This window comes from Antechinus flavipes, chromosome 6 (assembly GCF_016432865.1).
Source record: "Antechinus flavipes isolate AdamAnt ecotype Samford, QLD, Australia chromosome 6, AdamAnt_v2, whole genome shotgun sequence".
Lineage (NCBI taxonomy): Eukaryota > Metazoa > Chordata > Mammalia > Dasyuromorphia > Dasyuridae > Antechinus > Antechinus flavipes.
This window is the reverse complement of record NC_067403.1, coordinates 218,715,148-218,742,472: the sequence shown is the minus strand read 5'-3', so window position 1 is coordinate 218,742,472 and position 27,325 is coordinate 218,715,148. Positions and strand designations below refer to the sequence as shown.

Below are 27,325 nucleotides of genomic sequence, written 5' to 3'. Positions count from 1 at the left end.
TTAATTTATCCTCAGAACCACATTGGGAGACAAGTGTTTCTAATGTTCCCAGTTGAGGAAACTGAAGCAAATGGAGGTTACATAACTTCTCAAAGATCATACAACTGTCTGAAGCAACATTTGAATTCAGGTCTTCCTGATTCTAGCTCTGTTACAGAGCCACCTACCTTCTTAGGGAATTAAATATTTCACAGGTAGAAAATCTGAGGATAAATTATTATTCTGACCTTACCTTACCTCTGATGGCTGCCTCACATTTGGCAACTTTGATTTCTAGAAATTGATTTTTGTTTTATACTGCACTTCACACAGGAAAGTCACTAGAAGCATTCACTTAGAACTCTGTGATGAGCTGTGTAGTAGAAAATGGAAACCTAGATCCATTCTGGGAAGTTGCATCTAGGCACTAGGCCAAGTTAGAAGATAATTCCACTAAAAGGACTATCACAAAAAGGATCATTTTTAGTGCAAAAGTGATAATGATGATGATGATGATAGCTGCACTTTTATGTTTGGTCTCCACTAATTGATTTTATGATAAATTTTCTGACCACCAGATTAGCTTGGCTACAAAGCCACATACTAATCACAACATTCATTCATTTAATTGCCATTAAGAGAGAAGACAAACCAGCATTACTAAAGCATCAAAGCATCCTGAGACTTACTAGTTCCCTGAGACCCTGGAGAAAATAATCTTGACCAAAGAAAAGGTAAAGGCAAAGAGACTTGGGGGTTGCATTAGCTCCTAGATTTCCTGTCCTGCTTCTAGTCCTTCTTCCTCATCCCATCACCATTATTAAGGCAAACAACTCATGAGGAAGAGCCTGGCATCTTCACCAACCACCCCAAACCAACGGCCACCACCAAGGCGGCACTATGGTTCCTACTTCCTCTGTAGTCAGAGTTGCTTAATATATGGGGGCGGAGTTCTCTCCACCCAAGTGCTTAGTATTGTGAAATGGTTGCACATCAAAAATAGACACGGTGTTATAAATAGAAATGACATTAAAGAAAATGTGTTACTATCTGCTTTACTGTTGTACCTTTGGCAAACAGTCCCGTTGACTTGAAACTGAAACCTCTTCTATGTGCTGCCTCTCCTACTAGAAAGTAAGTTCCTTGAGATAAGGGATTGGTTCCATTTGTATCTCCAGGACTTAGCTCAGTGCTTTACATAGAGTAAATGCTTAATAAATGTTTTTTCACTCATTCATTCATTCTCTCTCCATTATTATCAGAAATAGTGAATCTGGATTCATTAGATCCCAGAATATACTATTTTTTTACTCAACATTTTTAATTGAGTCTAAATGACGAGATTGTAATCCTTTTCTATGAAAAAGAGGAGGAATAAAAGAACTAAAGTAGAAAAGTCACTTGGAAACATGAGAAATTAATAAATGTCAGATGATTATATTTAATTTTATAAGAATGAGCATATCATAACAGAGATTCCAAAAGGCTAAATTAAGTTGAGTAAAATAAAAGAATGGAAATGATTTAATATAGCAGAATAATCAACATAAGCGAAGGCAGATAGCAGAAGGTGTAGGAGCAGAAGTAAATATTTGGTGATGCTTTCATTAGCATGTTGTCACTCTCTACCACATCTGCTTCTCTTCTTTCGTTGCCTTGTTTTTTTTAGTTCTTTCTTTCTGTCCTCCTTCTTCCTTTTATCTATTTATTTTTAAATTCACTATCATGTAGAGCCTACTACCAAATCCAAGGCCTGCTGCTGATATTCAGACTTGAAACAGTTTGCTTATAGGGAGCACCCCTTGGCATTCCCTACAGTTTGGACCTCAAGTATTTATAAAGTAATATAATCACAGGCTCAGGGAAGGTCAGGAAAGGATTTGAGAACATTTCAGGTCGAGTTGTTCATGTTTTCCTAAGGAAGGCAAGTATGAGAACAAATTCAATATAACTGGTCAAATATTTAATAGCATTACAGTAACATTACATTGACCATCTTTGAATCTGTTTACAATACAAAATATTACTTTAATAGTCTAGAATCAAAAACTTCCACTAAAGGACTCCTCTGATGTCTCCTATGGGTGGAGATAGATAAATTATAGCCAAGATGAATATCTATTCAATCATCAGTGAACTGTGGTGATATGTGTGATATAACTACAACAGTATACAATTCTATAGGACACTCCAAGTATAGGTAGAAATTATTAAATGAGACATACTTTCACACTTGCCAGCTTGTCATATTCCTGAACTTTGTCTAAGGCCCCTGAATAAGGAGCACACCCTTTATAACTATATGTGTATATGAGATAAGGGGCCCGTCGGGGCCTTATAGCCATATGCAATGTTGGCTATGATAACCTAGAAGGTTAACCACAAGCTGAGATATTTTTTTTTATCCTTTTTACCCAATATTCAAACAAATGATATGGAGGAATGAAGAGATCCTTTAGAAGCACAATTTTTTCCTTTCCCCAAATATAAAACCAGAAACACTGAGGTTTGTTGCTCTGTCCATGATCAGTTAGTTTGCATTGCACAAGCCTAGGAGACACAGCCCCCAAGAAATCCAAACAAAGGTCACTCAGGGACCAAAGATGATTCTCATCTTTATTTTGTTGAATCATACACATACTACATCAATATTCCACGTCTCAACTCTAAGTGTCCCATGAGGCTCTACCCTCTACCTTCTCTTTGTATCCCATTCTCTCACTATCTTCCTTGGGCTCAAATGTCATGTTTATGCAAATGACCCTCAAGATAGTAAATCTAGCCTGACCCTCATCCTCCTTGCATTCCAGTCCCATATCTTTAGCTTCCTGTTGGATATTATGTCCATCTGGATGCCTTATGAGCATCTCAAACTCAACATGTCTATAAAAGAAATTGTCATCCTTTTCCCTAAATTCACCTTCATCATTTTCACTTATTCATGTTGAAATATTACCAACCTTTTAATAAACCCAGATTCACAGTCTTGCCTTCATCATTTACTATTCTTTCTGCTTCACCCTGTATTTTCTTGTCATCCCCTTAGAAACAGCTGACCTGAGTCATTTCATAGTTTCTATAACTCTTTGTTATAATGTGTACAAGACTATGTTTGTTTCTTAGAATTCTGCAATCACAAGTGCTATCTCTCCACTGGAAAATGTAAATGAATTGAACTAAAGACTTTTGACACACACTGTACTCAGAAAATTTACTGTGGGAACACAATCTCTGGAGGAGTTTTATCAAACAAAAAAGGGTTCAAGAAATGACCTATCAAAGGACTATATGCCATCCAAAATCAGTCCAAGTATATTTATTTTCCTTTTTTATAGTATTTTCCCCAATTATATGTAAAGGCATTTTTAGAATTCATTCTTACAAAGTTTTGAGTTTAAATTTTGTTTTTCCTTTTTCCCTCCCTGTCCCTCTTTTCTCAAAATGTTAAGCAGTTCACTATAGGTTATATAAGTGCAATCATGAAAACATATTTTCGTATTAGTCAAAGTTGAAAGAAATAAACCAGAAATAAAAACAAAAAATGGAAAAAAGTGAAAAATATATTTCAATTCATTTTCAGAGTGTATCAGTTCTTTATTTGGATATGATTAACATTTTCCATGAGGAGTTTTTGTAATTGTCTTGGATCATTGCATACCAAGAAGAGCTAAGTTATTCATAGTTGACTATAACACAACATTGCTGATACTTTGCAGCAGTTCAAACAACTCTTTTCATCTTTTTCTGAAATCTGCCTGCTCATCACTTCTTATACAATAATAGTTTTCTATTAACATTCATATATGCATCTTCATCAGTCATTTCCCAGTGGATAAGCATCCCCTCAATTTCCATTTTTTTTGCCACCACATAAAGAACTGCTATAAATATTTTGTCTATCTGGATTCTTTTCCCCTTTTCCTAATCTCTTTACTACATAGACCTAGTAATGGTATCACTAGATCAAACGGTATGCACAGTTTGGTCTCCTTTTGGGGCACAGTTCCAAATTGTTTTCCTGAATGGTTGAATCAATCCATAACTTTACCAACAATATCAGCTCAGATTTAAAGAGGTCTCTAATTCAAAGGCAAGCTATCTTATCAGCCATAGTAACTCTATGCTGGTGGAGGGAATGCCCACAACAATAAAATCATGACTCAAAGTATCAGCATCCTAAGGCAAGGCAATTATGGAGTATCCCTAAAGTTATCAGTTTCCAAGAAATTGGCCCTCAATTGTTATTATCTAGCAATGACAAATAGTTATTTTCTATCATCATAAGGACAAAGGAGGAAAAAATTGGACTTATGTAATTCAACCAAAATGGCTAAAACTTTAAAACATGAGAACTGTCATACACATCAAATCAGGAGCCCTTTCATAGCAATAATCACTAACAAGAGCTTGGTGGAAGGGAAGGGAAATTGGGTTGTAACAACACTCTTTGAGATTAATGCTATACATTTTTTGTGTCTTAGGATTCTTTTCTATACCAAACTTTGTCATAAGAGCAATAAGTATAATTAACATTTAGAATTTTAATGTTTACAAAATTTTTCTTGCAATAACTTGGAGGCAGTATACCATCATGCTTTATGGCAGGGGCATAATCTTAAAACGCTTACAGCCTACGATCATCAGACTCTCTTATAATTCATACTCAAATAGATTTATCTCATCTTATCTATTTATTTCCTCCCATAAGTTTAACACAGGAAGGCCTACCCAACACACTAAAGGCCCATTTTTCTTGTTATGATGTTGTGATAATACCAGTGGGCCACCCTGGCTATGTACTTGTCATCTCATCCTTTCCACATGAACAACCCATTTTATTTTTCTTAGGCTTCCCTGGTAACATCTCTTAAATGCTATTTTCTTCAAGGTTCTTCTCTGGCAATATGTTGAAGTTTCTGATTCTAAATCCAGCATCCTATTATCTGCAACCTGATAGTGGGCATGATTGCATTCAATGAATCTTCAGTAAAAGGTACATTGGTAGCACTGTTTAGTGGGGAAAGGTCTATTCACTGTTCACAGAACTCTTTTGGTTCTGGCTTGGTCAGTAATTTGGACTTCATTCAAATTTGGGGCTTGGTTGCCTTCTATTAGTGAACTAACAAATTATGCTATTTAAGATCCTTTGGCTTGGGTCTATTTCCAGTTGAGAAGAGGTTGGACCTTACTACTAGAAAGTTAATTTTCTATTTTCTATGATCACAGAATAATAAATTTATAAATAGGGGTTTCCTTTAATAAACAAAAGTTGTTTGCATTCTACAAGAATGGAGGTTTAACAATTATTTGCAAGATGTTAGTAAAGCCTTTGATAAATGTCTGCTCAATGACTGATCACTTTTATTGAACAACCCTGGCCCTAATATGTATGGGTTTAGTTATCTGGATTCTTGTGTAGATAGCCTTTATTTTCCAATAAAATATGACTGCTAGCACCTGACTTTATTTTTTCTAGGTATCTTTAAAACACCTCTATAAAGACAGATAACAATCTAGTATCACTATCTCTGTCTCTGTCTCTATATCCACAAATGGAAATAGTTTTAGGCTTTGTAAGTTCATATTCATGGTTCAGCTTAGCACCAGAGGCATACTTAATACCCTGGAGAACCAATGTATTTAAGCCCCTATCAGAATACACACTTCAAAAACAGTTCATATTGGAGACCAAAATATCTATTGGTTCCACAAGGGTTATTTTCGCCAAGGGTTTAATGTCTGCATTAATCCTGAATACGCTTGTTTCAGAAGGTGAGCCATGTCAATAGGGCACTGGAATCTGAGGAAAAGAAATGATGACTAGAGGGCTAGACTCAGATTCAGGAAGAACTGGATTCAGATTTCACCTTTGATATTTATCAAACATATGAACATGTCACAGGTCACTGATACAGTTTATATGTAAAATTGTGCATGATAAATACCTTTAGAACCCACATCACAGTATTAAGTATGGAACTTTTAAATTGATATATAAATTCCAATTACTATTAAAGATACATGTGAATAAAGAAATCTTATTATTGCTATTTAGTAATTCCCTGTACAGAGTAGACAATTAGCAGGCATTTGTGGATTTGAATAGGATATTGGATAAAAGAGGGTTAGAACATCTGCACCCTGCCTGACAGCACAATCTCCAGCCTATCAGCTGAGCATTTTCTCAATAGGTTCAATTTCAGTTTGACCTACATTTCAAATCACTGTATCTGGTGGTTGGTAGTGCTGACATGAAAACTCCATTTGGATGCTCAGTTGATCAATCACCCTTATAGCCCCTTCTATCAATCATAAACTTTGTTAACATTATATCTTAGCCAGAATTATTTCAACTAATTTGCCACTAGCAGGTGCAGGATATATATATATATATATATATATATATATATATATATAAGATGATTGCTCTCCAGGCTCAGATATCTACTCTCAGAGTGGGCTATACCTATATACAAAAAAAGATCAGTGTTGGACAGAGCAATGTAAAACACCATTTGCACCTGGATCTCTCTCTTGGGGGAAAAAAAACAAAAAAACTATTTGGGTAATCCTCCTTTTCTGCACACACCAGTAATGATTGGTCACAAGAGCAAAGAAAGGCCACGAGAATTAGCACACAATAATGCCATTCCACCAAACCCAGGTCTCAAGGTCTAATAAGGGATTATGGTATATTGAAATGTGTTTGAGATCATGACCTCTTGAGTCAAAAGGAGGTAAGCATAGCAGCCACAATCTCTGATTGGGACGCTCAAAATATAGAGAATGCTGGAATGTGTTATAAAAACACAGACAGGTTGAAAAGACAAGTTGACTAAGAATAAAAGGTCAGTTTGCCGATCTTATACAGACTTCCTGGATTAAATTGACAAAACACCAATAAAAAGTATTGTGGCTACACTTCTATAAATGTAATAAGAGTACAACCAAATAATCTCTCTCCATCTTTAAAGGAGTCACTACCTTCAGATGCTACAAGATGAACACACTAATCTATTCTAATGATGTTCCCTCCCATTCTTCACCATCTTACCTGTGCTTTACTAACCCCTGCTTAGCAACTTGCTTGGCCTTTTATTCTATACATTCTCTCTTGACATCTAACATGTAAGACATCTCCTTATCTCCAGATGAAGAATGCTTTTCCAGAGGTTTGCCAGGTCACCTATATATGAAGGGCTTTGTCTTGTTTGACACAATTACAGTCAATGAAGTATTGCTGATATTAGCTAATAAACACACACAGGTATTGCATTTTGGCTCCATGTTTGTTTTCACAGAGCCAGAATAACACTGAACCAAACATCAAACAGTATTATATGATTATATACTGCAGTTGGGATGCTTGAAAGATCATGGGAATGGATCCTTTCCTAAATTATTGGAATTCTGCTTCCTATATATGGTTCTGTTTATAAGGCATAAGGATTTGCCCATTTGTGTTGAAAATAGAGTTAGGTGGTCTTGCCTTTTTCTTCAGTGGAAAACTGGTATGTCTTGGAAGAATCCCAAGCCGTATATGTGAGCAATGAAAGACCTGAGGTGAATTGGCAGAGCCAGAGGGATATAGTAGCAAGACAACAGCAGTGAGAAGCAGGGGATACGAATTCAAATTTTAGCTTTGCTCTTTAATACTTGTGTGACTTTGGAGGAGATATAAAATCTCTCTGAGTCAAGAAAAGATAAGCTGAAGACTCAGTTCTAATTTCCTTTGAAAACTTGACAATGATGTATATAAGGGACAGAGTGGGCAATTAAAAAAAAAATAGTCCAAGCTTCCTATCACTTCCCAGACATTCCCAAAAATGTCATTTTACTTTGACTAGCCATCATTCTTATCTCCATCTTACAGGAACCTTGAACTCTGCCTCTTGGTGCCAGGCTCTGATCCTTAGTTAGCATTTTTCTTATCTTAGCCAGAACCAAGCTTCCCCATCATTGTACTGGCCATCTCCAAACCACACTGCCTGGATATTGCCCTTCTCCCCACTCCCTTGTAGATTTTCTTTATATATTGTCTTCTTCTATTGGAATATAAACTCCTTGAAGGCAGAGACTGTCTTGTTGTTTTGTATTTGTATCCCCAATACTTAGCACAGTGCCTAGTACATAATACTTAATAAATGTTTGCTTGCTCATTTTATCTATCTATTCCTCATCTCTATTTTCTTCAGCATAAATAGGGAAGTTACAAAGAGGGAAATTATTTTTGGTGGAAGATGAGCTAAATTAGGGGTCTATTTGAATTGTCCATACGATCCAATGGAACGGGGGGGGGCATAAAAGTGGAGGGAGAGCATAGAGGAGAAAAAGAAGCAAAGAGAGAGAAAAAGGAAGAAACAGAGAGACAAAAAGAGAAGATGACAGTACAGAGCCTTAAAGAACACTAATGGTTATGAGTATAGCATTTATGATCGCCAGGCGAAAAGAGACTAAAAGAACCACCAAGTGATAATTGTCACAAAAATCCAGGAAAGGGAACTTTGATAAATTTTATTTATAAAAATAGACAATAAAATCCATTCTTAGTAGTGTCTTGAAAAATAAGTATGCTGGACTTTATTGCCTTTTAATATTTTGGTCAGAAGACAAATATGTGCTGAAACTGCAAAAGTGTTCTTTTGAAACATCCTAAAAGTTCATAATATGGGAGCACATCAATATGAAAGTAGATCCTTGAAAAAAGAAACAAAAACCCTCATTTCTAAAGCAGCTGATTATTATGTCTCTAGTTAAACATGAGTAAATGCCAGAAATCAATAAACCAGACATAAGATGGGATTTTATGCACTTTGCTTAGCCACTTTTCTTAACTATGGGGTGTTGTGGTGGTTGATTTTTTTAATTGTAGTTATATTGCAAATGCAAAATTACTTTCTTCTTCTGATAAGTTCTAAGTTATAATGAGATTAGTAGGATGCTTTTTAATGTGTTTATGTTTCTCATTTCCTGGGAGACTAGCTTATAGCCAAGGGCAAAAGAAAGGTCTGCAAATTGGTTTTCAGTAATTTTAACTATATTGACTCTTTCTTGAGTTGGAATGAAAATTCGATTCAATGGAGTTCTATACCTGGAGGCTGAAGGAAAAGAATGAAATCCCATATAACATCTAGGCTGACTTTTAAACAAACATAACAAAGACAGGAGTCAAATGAATTACTCTCCTTTGCATAGTAGTCAAGTCAGGAAGCCACAAGCTTATTTCAACAAGATTTCAAATTCAAATATGCCCATTAGGCCCAACTATGATTACAACTGTGATAAACGAGTAATAAAACATATTTAGCAATAAACATGGGGGTAAGAAGAATAGTCTAAGATAAAACTAGAAAGATTAATTTCAAGGGATCTGTCTATTTTTAAGTGGAACAAGAGGTATTTAAGCTACATTTGCACTGCCTTTAGAGTAACTGGTTATCCTGGTCAGAACAGCTCAACTTTTATTTGAATTATAGTGTGTTTTAAGAAAGAGTCCCTGGTATGGACAAAATACTGAAAATGGCACTGAATAACAACATTTTATTTGTGCAGAACCAAATCATGGAGCTCAGGACTGAAAACAGAACTCATAGAAGGAAGCAACTAGTGCAAACAGGAAATGCTATGAGCCTGAAGTAAGAATTAGGTGAAAATTCTCAGTAAGGATGGAAAAGTCTCACCAGAAATCATGGAGCAAAACTGAGTAAACTTGAGTTTGATTCCTGAGTGAACTGAGGAACTCTCTGTCCCTGTTTACCTGTGTGGTGAAAGTGGTTCCAGTATCCTGTTTTCTCCCAGCAGTGATCTGTAACCAAACCAGTTCTTGAAGTCTTTCTAGTTGGTGCAACCTGGTCTAGCCTTTGAGAATCCAGAGCTTATCACCACAGACATGAGGTGGCAGAATAGGATTTTTGTTCTGGAAAAAAACAAACAAAAAAAGGTAGGACAAAATAGCAATAACATTTATATACCATTTAAAATTTTTCAAGGAGCCTTAAAATTATATATTCTCATAACTGTTCTTTTGTTACATAATAGCTTATCTTCTAATTTTTTTAATGCAAGTCAATCAGAAAAGGAAAACGGAAAAAAAAAAAAAAAAAAAAAAAAACCTTTTGCATTCTTTTCAGTAGGATCAGAGAAATATTTTTCCCTTAACAAAAAGGGGGGAAAATGCAACTCAATTTTATTTATACATTAAGTAGCTTAGATACAGGTCTAAGTTCTTGGATGGGGATAAAAAGAAGATTCCAAGCTTCTCCCAATATCCCTCACCACCCCCCTAAAAAACTTAAATTTGCTAATTCAGGGTAAGACCAATGTACAGGCAAGGCTAACAGAAGGTAGAGTCTGATCAAGGTAAAGAGCACATTCAGATAAATTCCTTCAGAAAAGAATAAAAAGAGATCAGTTTAAACTGGCTCTTTTAAGAGAAGTTATTCCTCTCCTCCCTAATAGCTCTTTGAAGGTATACTGAAGTGAGGAGTTTTAGGATCAGCCCTTCCAAACGCAACCACAAGGTATTGTGGATAGGATTCTGGACCAGGTATGAGAAAAGCCCGAGTTTAAATCCTAGCTCAAGATAAGTTTTTTCCAACAGCATTCGGCAGAGAGTAATTATTTAAATTTAAAGAAGAGTTCTTTATCAATTTTTCATCTATCACGTACTGGGGTGAGACTGGATGGTTGTTTCAAACTAAGACGCGAGCTTACAAAGGTCGTCTCCCATTGTATCAGCGGCCGTCCCTGGACCCCGAGGGTCTCTGGAGGACAACGGGAGCCCGTTGACCTTACATAGCCCTTCTTCCCTTAAATCTAACTCGCTCGCATGTCATGGCATCCCCTCCCCAGCGGAGCACCGTGAGCGGTGCTCTTCAAGAACGAATGACAACAGCAGCCAGAACTGTGCCTCAGTATCCCCATCTATAAAACAAAGGGGTTTGATGGCATTGCCTCTAAAAGCTCCTTTCGGTCCTTCGGACTCGGAGGGTACTTTTTATAATGGGCGCTGCCTCCCCTCGGACACTTCCAGGCTGACTTCACCTCCCTGTGCCTCAGTTCCTTTATTTGTGGTGTGTGTTTGGGCGGAGGGGGGAAGAAGGGGGGGAGTGGGAGTGGGAGTGGGACGTATTTATAAGGGGGAAGGGTAATTGGTTATCTCCACCAGCCACTCCAGCTCTACGAGGTTACTCTTAGCTACCCGGGATCTCCTCTCAGCACCTTCCCTAGGGGCAGGTGAGAACGCGGCCCCAGCTGAAACCCTCAGGGAGGGGCGGGGCGGGGCAGGCGTGGGGGGCGGGGCGGGAGCACGCCGGCTTGGGCGGGGCCACCCCACCCCACCAGCTTTCTTAGCGGAGGGCGGCTGGGGCTGGCGCCACACGGAGTGGACATGGGGCTGTGCCTGCCCTGCCTGGGAGATGGGCCCCAGGACCCGCCAGACGTGGTAAGTGAAGCCTCGCCCCTCCCCTGTAGACCCCCGCCCCACCCTGTCCGGGCTTCCCGGGCGCCCTCTCCGCCCCCCGCCCCCCACTTCGCCCAGGAGCGACAGGTGGCCCTCGCGGCGGCCGGCTGCGTTCTTTGCCATGGCCTGCTGACGCTTCGGGGCCTCGCTTGGCCTTCCCTTCCTTCCTCGGGTTTTCTCTGGGGCCCCAGCTGCCCTGGGCCTGAGGGGCGGCGGTGGAAAGCTAGGGCTGCTAGAGCCTTCCACGTGCAGGGCGGGGCCGGGGCGGGGGCAGACGCGTAAGGGGCCTAAACAATGGGGCTTGTGTGAGGCGCCCCTCCCCCACCCGCGGCTCTGTGCGGGCCAGGCCGGGAGGGGGCAGTCAGCCGGCCCGGTGGCTGGGGGCAGCTGAGGGACGGCCCCCTAAGTTTCATTGGTTAGAGAATCCCCAGGTGGGGGCGTGGCCAGGACTTGGCACACCTGTACCTGCTCTGAGGGGCGGGGAATGGGACCCAGCCGGTTTATTCTAATTCCTCTTCTGTGAAATGGGAACAGTCTTTAATCCTGCTTTCTCAGGTGCTACTGATGATCCTGTGAGATCACAATGGCAAAGCAGCACCCAGCTGCTGGCACGTACTAAGTGCTGTACGAATATTAGCTATTCTTACTCTAGTATCTAGGACAATGACAGGTTCACCGACTTTCTTGGGGTCACCTAGCTAGTATGGAATGGCAAAGTTTTTTAACTGGCTGGCACATGCTAAGTGCTATATATTAGCTATTATTATTATTATTCTGGTATCTGGGACAGTGATAGGTTCCATGGTTTTCCTGGGGTCACCTAGCTAGCATGGAATGGGAAAACACTTGGCACAATGCCTGGCACTAAGGACTATATAAATATTAGCTATTATTTTATTATTCCGGTATCTAAGACAATGACAGGTTCCATGACTTTCCTGGGGGTCGCCTAGCTAGCATGGAATAGTAAAATGCTAAGCATGATGCCTTCCACATAACTAAGTGCTATATAAATATTAGCTATTATTATTACTCTGATATTGGCACTGACAGCTTCCATGACTTTCCCAGAGTCACTTAGCCTAGTACGAAAGGTAAAGTGCTTAACATGATTCTTTGTACATGCTAAGTGCTATATACATATTAGCCATTGTTATTATTAGTCTGGTATCCGGGACAGTGGTGAGTTCCGTGGCTTGCCTACGGTCACCTAGCATGTATCAGAACACAGATTGAATAATTCTCTCTTCATAGGCTCCACTGCCACTATGGGATAAGGAATGGCTTTTTATTTCATTGGTACTGGGACATCCCTGGTGAAAACATTCCCTCTCCCAGACAAGATTAAAAATTTGAGTCATCTAGAGCCCAGTTACAGGACCCAGAATGGAGACTCCTAACTGAATATGGAGATTGTGACATTGTGATTTGTTATCAGTAGATATTTGATTTGTATAACCATTTTATATATATGAGCAGTGTCAAAAATTTTTCACGTGAAAAGTGGTTGAAAATGGGAAAAGGTTTTTAAGAAACACTAGTCCAGTGTTGAAGCGGTTCATGGCTTAATCTGGAGACAAATAGCCAACACATGTGAGAGAAGGAATTGAACCCATCCATTTCTATCTAGCTTGAGGACTGCTTTCTTTCTATCATACCATGTAGCTGAGGTTTTACTTTTTCAGAGACCTGCTCTCCATTCCTTGTCCTATGTTGTCTCTCTTAAAAATAAGGATAGTAATAGGACCTGTGATTTTCCCTAATTTATGAAACTTCCAAGACAGGATACTCTGGGGAAAAAAAATGCTAATCTGCACTTTTTCTACAACTGATAATCTTGGAAAATTACCTCAAACATGGAAAGGTGGACTTGCTCAGAGTATGAGTGTATGGGGGATTTCATTACAGATTTAACTAACTTGGAGGAACTGTCCTTTTTATCCTTAGCCAAGGATTTACATGAGACTGTTATTATGCTTCTATGGCTTACTATTGTGTGATCTAGACAAGGCTTTTACTTCTGAAAGTAAACCTCAGTTTCCTCTTTTGCAAAATGAATAATATTTACTGAATTTGCCCTCCTTAGTTATGAGGAACAAGTTAAATAATTATGTTTAAAAGTGGCAAATTTGTCCATGTGACTTGATGAAAATCATTTAACTCCTGTGGATCTTCTTGACCTTCTTTAAGTTACGCTCTAAAGATATTGAGACTGCTTTGCTAGCACGCTTCATAAAGGTGGGAATTGAAACATCAGCCACTAAAATTTAAACTTGCTGGAAGAAGGGAGGAGAAAAGCCACTTTTTTGGCAATTCAAACTCTCACAAAGTATAATGAACTCCCTCTCCAAGGACTGGCTTCTCCTAGTTTGGATGGAGGAGACCTTTTTTGATTATATTATAGAAGGCTGTTTGTGATTTGGTGTTTTTAAATAGTCTAGAACTGGAAAGGACCATGGAGGCTTATTAAATCAATGAATTTATTTTACATATAAGAAAACGGCCAAGAAGGTTGACTTGACCTAAGCAGAATTCCCCAATTACCAAGTAGTGGTGAGCCCAGATTTTCAGATTCCAGAATCAGGGTTTCTTTCCATTGTTTGATGCCGGACCAGAGAGCTTAAAGTCCTTTCCAACCCCAAAATTCTGCAATTCAGTGAATTTTTGCTATCTCCTAGTAAGTATGACAGCCAGAGATTTTACTTGCTTCCCACTACACTCCCCTCTGTCTATATTTTCTCTCCCCCTCCCCTTCTCTTACTCTCTTTCCCTCTCTGGAATTTAAATTTATATTATAGATTCTATATTGGAATGAGCCTGAGAAATCAGTTTATTTTAAGCTTTTTCCTTTTATGATTGGAAAAATGAAACCTAGAGAATTTGGGCCTTATCCAAATTACTAAGAATTGCAATTCCAGGTCATGTGACTCTAAAATCAAGCTCACTCTCCTCTATACCTGACTGTTTCTCACCAAGTGTTCTCTTGGTCATTGGCATAGTTTTATTTGGATAGAGAGGATTTTTCTTCACATTCAGTGTTCTTTCCAATTTCATATTTCCTGGACTCTTGAAAGTATTCACTTAATTAGAAAACTACTTGGGAGTCCTCCTAAGATTACTAATCTTTCTGCTGTGATTTCTGGTTATTCATTTGTATTTATTTACAGAAAAATTTCATATTAAAATGTCACTGCTTTGTTTTTATGGTATTGCAGATGCTTATTCAATTTATTCATCTTTCTGGAAGGTTCTTTTTTCAGCAACAGTATGTTTACATCAGTGTGTACAAAGAGGACCCCTAGAATACTCCAGGGACTCTGTTCCTCTCTGGGCAGAAGTCTCTTGAGAAGCACTCGGGCAGCAACAAAAGCTTGGGAGTCGAGGAGCTTACTTTGTATCTTGAGCTTTAACACATGCTAATAGCGAACATCCTTAGCATTTCAGTAACGTTTCACTTGTATACACATATATGTCTTGTCTTTTCAACTAGACTATCAATTTAAAGAAGTCATCATGGGGGCTTGCACGTGATTCATCCACTTATAACTTAACCATGTTATTCCATAATTGAAAAAGAGGAATTATAAAGACATTGGGGGCCAGAAAGCAGTTTTCTGAGAAATAACCATTTATATAGCCCAAAATTATTAACACCAGGATTACAAATTATTTTGTGTACTTTTTTGAGTCTTTAGTAACAAACCTTTCATATCTTAAAGCAGTCCTTGTTAAAAGGGAGGCTACCTCCAAGCCTTCAATGAGAAGAAACACACATTGTTTCCTTCTTTGCTTTAATCTCAAACAAAAAGTAACAATTCTTACCAAGGCCAACTCTTTTATTGTAATTTAAATAAGATATTAAATGCTTACTGAATTACACATACTGTGTTAGGCTCTGGGATGCAAGGAGGAACTTTTTTACCACCCCCAAGAAACTTTGGTTCTATTTGAGCCCTTGACTCATTCTTCAGTTTCTTTCCTTTTTCTTTCTCTGCTTCTTCCTTCCCCCTTTCTCTCCCCCCTTTTCCTTCCTCCCCCTCCCTCACACTCCCCACTATATTTTAGTGGTATTTTCATGGTAAGCTCTCTCCTTACCAAAAAAAAAAAAAAAAAAAAAAAATCAGAACCTTTCTCATTCTTAAGATAGTAACAAGAAAAAAAAAACTTTTTTGAATTAGCCATGACATTCCTTCTGTCATACTTTTTTTCAATTCTTTTATCCTTGAACGTAAATTTTTTTAAAGTTTTCTGTAACTCTTGTGTTCACTTCCTCTTCCACTTCTCAATTAATTCTGATCTTTTATGCCCACTCACACAGTTGACATTACATTTGAGGTTGATAGAAGGGTCACCTCTTGACTTTAACCTCCTTGTTGACTTTTGGACTTTCTATCTCCACTATATCCCATTTTCCACTAACATCCAGAAGTAGAAGTCTGACAATGCTGTGGGCTTTCTCAAGATATTTTGGTGACTTCCTGTTAACTTTAGGAAAATATGGGAATTCTCCAGCTTGTCTTTTAAAATCAAGAATTGTGCTCTAGCCAGCTGCATGCATGTTATTCATCTTTATCCAATCAAAATTCTAAGCAAACTGGCCTTGCTCTTCATCATATAAAACCTTCCATCCTCAGCTTTATTCTGTTGTACTGTCCCACTTGTGTGGTGGGGTGGTCTTCATCTTATCCAATCCATCTTTACACAGCAGATCAGTCTAAATAGGTCCCCCCCTTCCCTTTCAGCGGCTGCTTTTTAAATCTAGAATAAAATATGTACTCTTTTGCTGCCCTTTTTAACCTACATCAGATTTCCTGTTCAGCCTTGTCCATAATTTCCCTCCTATACTCTCTGATCCTCCAAATTGCTCTCCTCACTGTTCTCACATTGGTTATCTAAACATAAAAGGCTTGAGTTGTAAGAGAGTAAGGGCAGTAGTAGTTGGTGACTGTCAAGGAGAGCTGACTAAAGAAAGTAGTACTGGAGCTTAGATTAGAAGGAAATCAAGACTCTTTTGAGCCAGGGATGAGTGAGTACAGTGTGCATCCCCAGCCTAGGGTGGGGGAAGGAGTAGAGGAGGCCAGCAGCTCATACCTATGGTGAAATCCCAGTTCTCTGGCCTCTGGTTGCTTTAAAATGTCTCTTTCTTATTTACATGTGTGGCTTCTAAGTGGCCTAAAGGCTTACAGTAAGCTAGGAAGTTTTCAGAGCAAACTGCCTAGTTGGAGGATTTGGTTTGCAGATCTCCTTCCTATTGCTGCACACTGCTTCCTGAGTTAGCAATGTAAACTTGCTGTTCTGTTTTCTTAGAAATTTTAATGGTTATTTTTTAAAATATTACCAATTTTTCACAGGAAGAAAAAAGATTAAAACTTGCAGAAGCTGCAGAAAAAAGACAAAGAGAGGTAAGATTTGAAAAATACAGTTCTGGTTTTTTGGAAATATATGTATTTTTAATTTTGTTATTATTATATGTTAGGATTTTTGTATGCAAAGATTCCTCTTTTAAAAGAAGCAAAAAAAATAGTCTGAAAAATTCAAAGGTATTTACTTTATAAAAAGATTTGTCATAATTGCTATACATTGCATGCAAAATAATATATTTAATTTTTTTTCTATGCAATTTTTTGGAGGAATATATCTTGTATGGAATGGAAATATTAATAGTTTATTAGGAACTAAACACTGGAGTACAAAACAGAAAATCAAGAGTCCCTTCCCTCAAGGAGGTAACACTGATGATGCCATGACATGCAAGTGAATCAATTAAAGTAAGGAGGGCTGTGAGTCACCAATTTCACTTTCTCCTCCAGAGGCATCTGGGTCCAGTGGCCAGGTAGAAATTAGGCGCACTGGAGATGGTTGGCCCAGGGAAAGAAAAAATAAAAGGAGTAAAGTTTGATGCAGATGGAAACCTACATGTATTTAGTTTCTGACAAAAGAGTGGAAGAGATTTCAAAGTGGTTAAGACCTTGGGCAGTAATGGCAGGGCAGATGGTATCTAATCAAAATAGATATTGAGTTCAAAGGTCACAGGGGAGTTGGGCTTTGGGGTACATCCAGCAAAAGATGGGGATAGGGAGATGATAATCCCCCGTAAAATGGATATCCTTAACATGTGCTATGAGTGGGTCTGAAGTAAAATGTGTCAATCTTTTTGTGCTTGGGCTTTTTTTCTTGTTCAATGTCATAATACTTCAGCATTTCAGGGATCCATGACGTCATTTATTTTGGCAATTTCAAACCACAATCCCTCAGAGCCTTGATATTTAGTCTTCATGAGTTATTACTGAAAAAAAATAATCTGGTGATTAGATTTGTGACGATCATCCTCCTTGAACTTTAATTGGCTTTGATTTTATGTTCTGTCACTGAGTAAGGCAAAATAAACAAAATATAAATAAAAACACCTAAACATTTATTACAGAAAATAATATGTTGAATGAAAAAATGATTGTTAGTAAGGGCAAGTTTAAAGACTGAGAAAATCATTTCAGTATGTTTGTTAAACAGAGGTTTATATAAAACTAAGGATAAGCCTACTCTTAGTCTGTTTTTATCAGGCTTGTGAGACTAAAATGGATTTTACATTTTTACACATGATAAAACTTTCTATAAAAATGTAAAGACTTAGTTGTGACCTGACAAAAACAAGCAGCATCTGCTTTGATTTATAGGCCATAGTTTGGAGACCACTATTCTGAATTCTAGTTAAGCCATTATAGGCATTCTTCACTGAGTAATTGTGTGTGGTTATCAAAGCCACTGAGTATAGGTACTGAGTAAACTGTTGCTGTAGAAATAGACGGGTAATGTACCTGACTTTTCTTTTGTGCTTTAATTACAACAGAAATCATTTATATTATTCTCATTTCTTTTCCCTAAAGTCTTCATCCCGAGGAATTTTAAATCTGCATTCTGTAGAAGAGAAGAAGAAAAGAAAGGAAAAAATTGAAAAACAGTTGTCTTCTGGTGGTTCATCTCAAGGAGGGCTCCGAGTAAGTGTCAGAGATGCCCACTAAATCTGGAGTCTAAGGACTTTGTATTTTGTGTTTTTTGGTTGTTGTTTGTTATTTTTGGTAATTGGATTTCAATATGTTTGGTTTCCTTTGTGATCCTCTGTTTTTTTTTTTTTTTTTTTTGCATTCTGATGAGATTTCTGTAGATTGTGTCAGACTTCCAAAAGGTTTCATGACTTAACAAAGGTTAAGACTCTATGACTTAATGTACATCATTTAAAGTAACTTGCATGCTGGGTTTTCACATAGAAAAATTATTTTAAAATTGTGAAATTTGGTATTAAAATTTTAAGAATTTTCCTTTCATAATAAGTATTTGGCTATCAGAAGAAAACTTGAAAAATAATATTTGTCAGACCTGGGGTTGTAGATTGGAAGGAGATGAAAAGATTACTTGATTTATAATGGACCAATTTAAGTTAAGATATATATCTTTAATAGGAAAATATACATATATCAAAGTAAAAAAAAATTTAAATAAAAGCTGGAAAATAGTGTCTTCATAGTTAAGATTTTACAAGTAGAATTTTTTTCAAGCCAAAATAATTAAAGTCAAGTTTGTTTAAATTATTTTCACTAGTGGAGAGAATTCCCTAGAGCAGATAGATTAAGTCTTCTCTTTTTGACTGGAGGATGGCCATACTTTTGCAAGATCATTTTCCCAGTTATTTATTTATATTGTTGAGATACAGGAGTTGAGCAGTTAAGCTGCCTGTTACAGGTAGTTCAAGAGCAGGCTTCTTCCTAATGATATTTTGTTTTGTTATTTATATTATCCTGACTTTGAACTTCTTATAAAGGCTCTCTAAGCTTTTATCTGTTGCAACAGATAAGAGAATAATTATATTGTTATATTAAAAATCTGTGAATTTTAAAGAGAATATTTAAATATTAATTTAACATAGTTATTCTGTGCAATAGATGTTCCTTTTTTCTTTTAAATACCATTATAGAAGGATTAATAAAATAAAGCAAATAAGAAAATACCTATCTAATATTATATAGATGGTTTACTTCATTAAGAATTTTTTTTTGTTGTAGAATTTTTGTCAAAACTATTACCTTACCTCACCTAGAGTTTTGTAATAAAGAATACTCTATTTGGTAATGTAACAGAAGGTCTGAATGGACCTTCCTTCCCATCTAGGACTTCCTCTCTGAATTTAGTTAGAGGTGGGAAGACAGAGAAGGGTCCCCTGCCTTGCCCATAACATGATAGCATGTTATTCATGTAACACTATTGAAGGAAGTTATCTTTATCAATGTTAAGAATGTTAAACAGTAGAGAAAGACAATCAGGGTATTGAAAGGGTCCTGATTTGGCAGGTAGAGGGCTTGTGTTAAATTCCAGATAGCTGCATATTCTAAATAGGGAAGACCCCTGGGCCTCCATTTTTTTTTTTTAATCTAGACAAGTAGAAGTGATGGAGTAGATAGGAGTATGGGACTAAGAGTTAGGGAGACAGATTCAAATCCTGTCTTTACACATTTATTATGAAGGCAAGGGAGCTCAACTGAGTACACGACAACCTCTGTGAGCCTTAGTTTGCTAATCTATAAAATGAGAATGATTTTCCCTGTTTTTTTTTTTTTGTTCTTTTCAAATCTCAGTTCAGATTCCACCTTTTGATAAATCTTTCTTGTCTTTACCCCCACCACTGCTAGTTACTCTTCAGAGATTATCTCGGTACTGTCCTCCTATTAAAATTTGGGCTCCACGAAGGCAGAAACTGTTTTTGCCTTTCTGTGTAGTATAGTGTAGTGTAGTTTAGAACAGCATCCAGCATAGAAGGGCACTATATCAATTCTTGATTTGACTACCTCCCAAGATGGTTGGAAGAACCTCTTGAGATACCATCTGGCTTTGCAAACCATAAAGCTCTGCATAGATGTAACCACTGGTATAACTGCTGTATGTAAAATGAGTATTGTGAATGGCTCAGTGAATGAACACGAAATACAAAAGCAGATAAGTTAGAATAACCCATGCCCTTACAAGTACTGTAATCCACCCAAGTGGTCAGAAATACAAATCTGACTAACATAAAACACATGCTTTTACTATCTAATGGAAATTAGGGACAGATTATCTTTATTCTTAGCATGATCCCCTGAGCTTACATTAACTATTTAAATAAAACTGTATGTAGTCCTTCAGTCATAGGCCCAAAGGTCTTAATTTTCTGCCTATCTCTGTGCCTGTCTGGTCTCCCAGTTTTGTTGTTGTTCACATATAATTTTTTAGTTATAATCTTTTGATCTTATCCTGGGCTAAGATTTAAAACTGAACTACACTGATGGGTTGGCAAGTTTTCCTTTCTTAATTTCCTTATGTCTTCAAGTAGAGTTCATATCTTTAACTGATAGCCTTAGAGTTTTCATCTCTTATTTGGTCTGAATGTTTCTGACCCAAATCTTGAGCAATATTCCTGGCTCTTTATAGAGTTCATCTTGCATTTCTGTGTGTCTGACTACTGCTTTGTTTGTACATTATAAAATCAAAATATTTTATTCCTGGAGATTTATATGGAAATAAAAGATATCTTTTCATCTTTTTCAGTGGACAGTTTCCTAAAAATGTGTGCCAAATGGAAGATAAGACCACTGCCGATAACCTATGGAAAACTGAAATCAACTGGCATTTCGTAATGTGGCTTTTGCATATAACACATTAACACTCTTCTCTTTTAATGTGATAAATGATGAGTAAACTGTATACTGGAAATTCTTTACTTTTTTGAACAAACCTCAGGATATTTAACAAGATGGCCAAAACTGTTTATTATATAGTCTCTTTATTTTTGCTATATTGAAGGCAGGGATTGTATTGTGACTTTACAGAGATAAAGTTGTACTGCATAATAATATATTTCTGCTTTGGGTAGTAATGATTAAAACTTTAATCAGTTTTTTCAATTACATTATGTCCTCTTTATAAAGAAAAATTAAGTGAACATTTATAGCCTTGCTGACATATATTGTATTTATTATGTATTTATATTGACTTAATGTTTAAACCTTCAATTTAATGACTAAGTAGAAGGAAATACCCAAAAAATAATTTGGTGGCTCAAATGAAACCAACCTTCCCCATACTTTTTGATTCACTCAATGCTTATTTTTAAGTAAATAAAAGATTTAATCTGATTATTTTCTGTTCAAGTTTTATAAAAAAAAAAAAAAAAGGTATGTAAAAATGGGAGTTTTTTCCTTCACTTAAAATTTATTGGCTAAATTTAAAGTTGGTTTTTTCAGTACCAGAAGAGGGCAGTGCTGTGCTTGTAGAGAAAATATCTGTTTTATTTCTCTAAAGACTTTTGCTGTAATTAGATTATGGGCTAACATTTGTCAAATTATGAGCTTTGTTGTCACTTTTAAAAATCTATTAAAGAATTGACATAAGGCAAAGTGTAATTTCACTAATGTTTTCATTTGTGAAAACCAGTTGTGTGTGTATTTGGGTGATAATGTTTTTACATCCCTGTGTTTCCCCTTGACTAGTATTAACTATAGATCATTATATAGTAACATATATTTCTATATATATGTGGTATATGTACACACATGCATAAAATGACAAGATACTTTCTACATGAAATTAATACATAATTCAAATTTGTAAAGATTCTATTAAGAACATGTTTAATTTGAAAACCTTTCTTGTCCTTATTTTCATTGAATGTAAAATGCGAAAATTGATCAAATTGGTTGCATATTTTCTTCATCTAACTTTGCTCTGGGGCAGAGGTTCTCAATCAGATCCCTTTGACAATCTAGTGAAACCTAGGGACCTTTTCTTGGAATAATAATTTTTAATGCATCAAATTATATTGCAGAGAAACCAATTATATTGAATTAAAGATTGAATTTGTTTTTTTCCCATTCACATTTAAAGATGCCTTGAATTTTCTTCATGGATCCTAAGTTAAGAATCCCGCTCTGAGGGTTAGTTTCATAAACCTCGATCAGTGATTTGAAGGATGTTTAATCATATATATGAAATTATTCATATGAATGTACAAGACCATTATACACTGGGACCAACTTACATCTGCTGACCTTTCAACTGCTCTTTCCCTCAGTATGTTCATTCTCTTTTCCTCAAAACATACTTTTCCTGATTTCTCAAGTTTATGTCTCTGGCACCAACATCTGCATAGGTTTAAATAGCAATGTAGCTGAACTTTTTATATTTAATCTGTATCACAAACTATCTTGCCTCTCGATTCTAACACATCAACTGATGGATCATTCAGTCCAAGCTTCTCATTTTCTAGTTCAGAGAGACTAAGTGATTCCCTACAGTCAAAAAGGTAATGTGTTTTGGAGGGGGATGGATAGAGCTCAGCATGTTTGCCAACACCTCGTTATCTTTCAGTGTCATTTCTTTTTCCTCCCCCACTACTGTCATCCTATTTGCAGTCCTCCATTTCTATCCCCCCTGATATATTGAACAAGGGCACTATTCTTCCCTAGATATAGATCTGGTCGTGTCACTGTTCCAAATCAGTGTTAAAATTGATTCCATAACTCTGAGTGACTACATTTCTAACTTTATTTCACACAGCACTGCTTTACTTACTGTAGGCTATAATCAACCACTCGCTACCTTCCATATATACACCAGCACATTTTATCCCCAACCTCCCCCTGCTTTCATTTTTGCCATTTCCAATGCCTGAAGCTCCTTTTTGATCCGTTCCCATCCTTTGGCTTTTTACTCATCCTCTGAAATTCAATTTTAATGCCATCTTCATGAAGTTTTCCCAGATTTCCTTAATTAACAAAAGTCAGAAGTGAAAAGGAATCCCAGATTTAGAATTGGAAAGACATCAAATGGCCCATGCCTCTTGGTTTAGAAATGAAACTGTCTCCAAAAACGATTCCAGGGCTCTTTCCAAAATCCTTTATTAGTGACTTTGGTCTCAATCTGTCACCTAATCATTTTGGTGAACTGCCCATATAGAAACTCCCTTCACCAATAGAATTGATCTATAAATTAGTCTCAGAAAGTGACCTCTAGGACATTAAGAAGTATGTGCCTTGCCCAGACTCATACAACTAATATATGTCTAAGCTATGTGTTAAACTTAGAATTTACTGAAATCAAGGTTGTCACTTTATCCTCCATACCATCTTGCCTGCCTATGTTTGAAATAGTTATTTAAATATAATACTTATGATTAATATTATTTGGGAAACTAACTTAATTGAGAGAGTTGAAACTTCCAGACATTCCTAGAAATTATACCTGTCCAACTTTTTAAACATCATAACAGTAAAGGAAGAACTCTTAGATTAAAATCTAGGTCCTCTATCCCAAATTCCCTACTTTTTCCTTTGCCCAAGATAAGAGCTTTAACGAATTCAGGCATTTCAGAAGAGAAAAATTGGTCAGTATTCATCTACTTGGATGCTTCCAGCTACCAGATATTAAATAAAATATTCTTTTAAAAGAAGTGAATTTTTATTGAGAGTTCTGTATAGCTTCCAAATGTAATTAAGTGAGTAGTATCTCCTAATAATTCTGTAATAACACAGTTGGGAGCCAGTAGGCTGGTGTTCGCTTCTTGACTGCTTTGCTAGCTACATAACTTGGACAAATCACTGCCTGCTGAGCCTCTATTTCCTCATCTGTAAAAGAAATTAATCTGGGTGACTTCAGATTCATGGCTGTGTAGCATTTTATATTCTAGTATCGGTACAAAGCATTTTTGGAGGGGGTCTGGTTTTAAAGCTTCAGAAACTGAAGACCCAGAAGAGTGGATTTTGACCCTAACATATTTGCCTTGACAAAATTATGCCATGAAGTAGCAACTTTCTGGCATGAGAAATAATGTACATTTGCAGAAATTAATCAATGAAGTTGCTATTCTGATCTGATCAGGTCTCTGATCTGATGAAAAAAAGGGTTTTCTGCTTATTTTTTTAAAAAGCTAGTCTCAGCTCTAATTTTTCATTGCATTTTTCATCTTTGAGTTCCTATGAGACTAATTTGTGGTAAGGGACATTACAGAAAAAGATGTGTTTTGTGTTGATTCTTGCTCAAGTTAAAAATAGAATGTGACTTTTCTTTTTCAATGCAAAGAGAAAACAAGTGAAATCCAAAGAATTATGATTGCAGATATGTATAATGAGCCTAAGTCTTCACAGTGTTATGCAACTTGTTTCTAGAGTTAAGAAAAGCTATTAATGATGTCACCATCTAGTCAGATGGACTAACTCTTATTGTTCAGTGTGTCTGATTCTTTGTGATCCCACTTGGGGTTTTCTTGACAAAGATATTGAATCAGTTTGCCATTTCCTTCTCCAGATCATTTTACATATGAAGAAACTGAGGCAAGCAAGGTAAAGTAATTGGCTCAAGGTCACACAGCTAATAAATGTCTAAGGCCAGATTTAAATTAAGGAAGATGAGACTTCCTGACTCTAGACCTAATACTCTATTCACTGTACCACTTCGAGAGCCTTTTAGCTCTTCTAGAAGCTTCTAAATGACACATTAAATAGAATGCTGGGCCTGAAATAAGGAAGACTTCAGTTTAAGTAAGCCTCAGACAGTTAGCTAGGTGAACCCTGCACAAGTCACTTAACCTCCATATGCCTCAGTGTTCTCAACTGTAAGATAATAACATCTACAGGGCTGTTTTGCGAATACAATGAGTTAATATTTGCCAACATGCCTGGCACATAGATGTTAAGAGATGCTTATTCCCTTCCCTTCTCCTTTTTCTCTTCAACTTAAGTGCTCAAATAAAATGAATTGGAGTATTAATGATTTTTTTAAACTAATAGATGCTCAGAAAAGAAAGAGGTGACTGCACTTGAAGTATTGTGTTCAATTCTGGGCAACCTATTGAGGAAGGACATTGATTAGAGGCAGAATAATCAGATTGGGGAAATCAGTCAAAAGAACTGAGGGTGTTTGTATACCCAAGAAATGGGAAGAGGTAGCAGGGGAGATAGTAGCTCTTAAAAGATGACAATGTGGAAGAGGGAGTAGACTTTGTCTTCTCAGCCTCAGACACCAAAGAGAGGACTCAGGAAGTTTCAGAGAGGGAAACTTGGGTTTGATATAAAGAGATGAGTTGTACCCTGAGAAACATTGGCTTCTCCCTCAATAGAAGTCTTCCCACAAATGCTGGATAGACTCTTCCTTGATAGAGATCTTCAGACAAAGATTGGATGACATTTGCCAATTTAATGTAGCAGAGATCTTTTTTTCTGGTATCATATGATTCCTCTAGTTCCCATCTAGTGAAATTCATCAAAGAATAGCTTTATTTTACATTAAGAATGAACACAGATAGATCTTATATTTTAAAGCTTTTTTCTTTAATTTTGTGAATCAATGAGGGGTGCTTATTTTGTTCTTTATTAGCAAAACCCAGTTCTGCCCCAGCATACAATGGTATATGTAAGTCCATGCCATCATCGATCACAATGAACTTTTCACTCTACAGCATAGCAAAGAGGGATTCACTCCAGAAACACACTTTGGCAAGAAAAATATTTTAAAATAACATGGAAGTCAAAAGAAGGCTCAACTGTACAATTTATTGTCAAAATATCAACATGAAAATTACTTGTGTGGATTGTACTAAATTAATTGATATATAACTGTGCTTTTGTGAGAGAATTCACAAGCAGTTCCCTAAAGGGCCTACTGGTAACTTTCAATAGGAGCCCCAAAGTATTTGGTCATATTAGAGATGATCTTTAAGGCAATTGTCTAAGTGAATGTAAACTTATGGGAAGTGGCTTCCAGGAAAATGTATTTATTGACAGTGGTGTTTGATTGTCTAGTAATACTCAATCACACTAACTTTTCTCTTTTTAAAGCTTGATCAGAAATCCTGCAATGTGTAAAAATCTAGGATGTTCAGTCTGTCAGAAAGAGTGCAGATAAATTCCATTGACTTATAATTAAACCCTAAATGTTCTTTGTTGTGTTTTTTTTTAATTTTGTTTTTTTTCCTCTTAACAAGGTTCTGTAATTACCTAGAACCAGGTCTTTTAAGACTTTCTAAACATATAATGTTCACATATGGAAGAGTAATGATTCATCTAAAACTTGGCTACTATATTTGATATTAGCATTCCACCTAAAAGGTCATTTTCTACAAAAGCTTTAGAAATAAATAGTGCTACAATTTTAACAATCCTTCAAGCATAATGCCATTGTCTGTCTGGGTTTGTTCAATTTCCCGAAGTCCTTTCAAGGCACACAGACTACTCTGACTACACTGGAGAAGTAAGTGATGTGGGCCTCTCTGAAAGTCCCCTTGTAGTGACCAGCTAGCTTCATTTAATCTCCTTCTTGGCCTTGTAATGGGCAGAGACCACCAGGTAATTATCTGGATTCATGTCCTTAAGGGTTGGTGATTTACTCTGGATGGGGGAGGTCTTGCCATCCACACGAGAGATCTGGAGCATGCGGCAAGGGTCGTGTTTCAGCAAATAGCCAGCAAAAGTTTCCCATCCTCCTCCCACACGGACCATGACATGCTTGTTGTGCAGCATCTGAAATGGGAAAACAACAAAAAGATAAATATCTTACATGAGCAGTCTTTGAAACCTGGTGGAAGAGAGAGAACCAGTATTGGATTTAGTTAGACTTTCATCTGTGAGACTAGATTTCTTCCCCCTTTCCTTTTCCCAAAGTTCCTCCAACTCAAAGTGATCACCAAGTATGTAATATGCAGTTGCCATAATCAAGGGATACAGTGCCAGGCTTGAAGTCAAGAAGATTTATCTCCCTGAATTCATTTTGGGGATCTGACACTTAATAGTTATGTGAGCCTAGGCAAGTCGCTTCACCCTATTTTACTCAGTTTCTCATATGTAAAAGGAGTTGAAAAAGGAAATG

At 36.9% G+C, this 27,325-nt stretch overlaps 2 protein-coding genes and 1 long non-coding RNA gene across 3 annotated transcripts in view; 2 read left to right on the top strand and 1 right to left on the bottom strand.

The window, feature by feature from the left end:
- Window positions 1-11,304: 11,304 nt before the first annotated feature.
- On the top strand, window positions 11,305-21,870 carry SVIP (small VCP interacting protein). Its single transcript, XM_051964696.1, has 4 exons — window positions 11,305-11,422; window positions 16,792-16,842; window positions 18,325-18,435; window positions 21,017-21,870. The coding sequence occupies exons 1-4, from the start codon at window positions 11,369-11,371 to the stop codon at window positions 21,029-21,031; spliced, it is 231 nt and encodes a 76-aa protein (XP_051820656.1). The 5' UTR covers window positions 11,305-11,368; the 3' UTR covers window positions 21,032-21,870.
- Window positions 11,774-14,118, top strand: LOC127540124 (uncharacterized). Its single transcript, XR_007948101.1, has 2 exons — window positions 11,774-11,995; window positions 13,937-14,118. It is a non-coding gene; the product is annotated as an uncharacterized LOC127540124 (long non-coding RNA).
- A 3,899-nt stretch (window positions 21,871-25,769) lies between the features above and the next one.
- Window positions 25,770-27,325, bottom strand: part of GAS2 (growth arrest specific 2) — a 136,125-nt gene continuing 134,569 nt past the window's right edge. Inside the window, exon 7 of the mRNA XM_051964222.1 lies at window positions 25,770-26,979. Within this exon, the coding sequence (XP_051820182.1) occupies window positions 26,761-26,979 (219 nt within the window). The 3' untranslated portion in view covers window positions 25,770-26,760. The remainder of the gene's footprint in view (window positions 26,980-27,325) is intronic.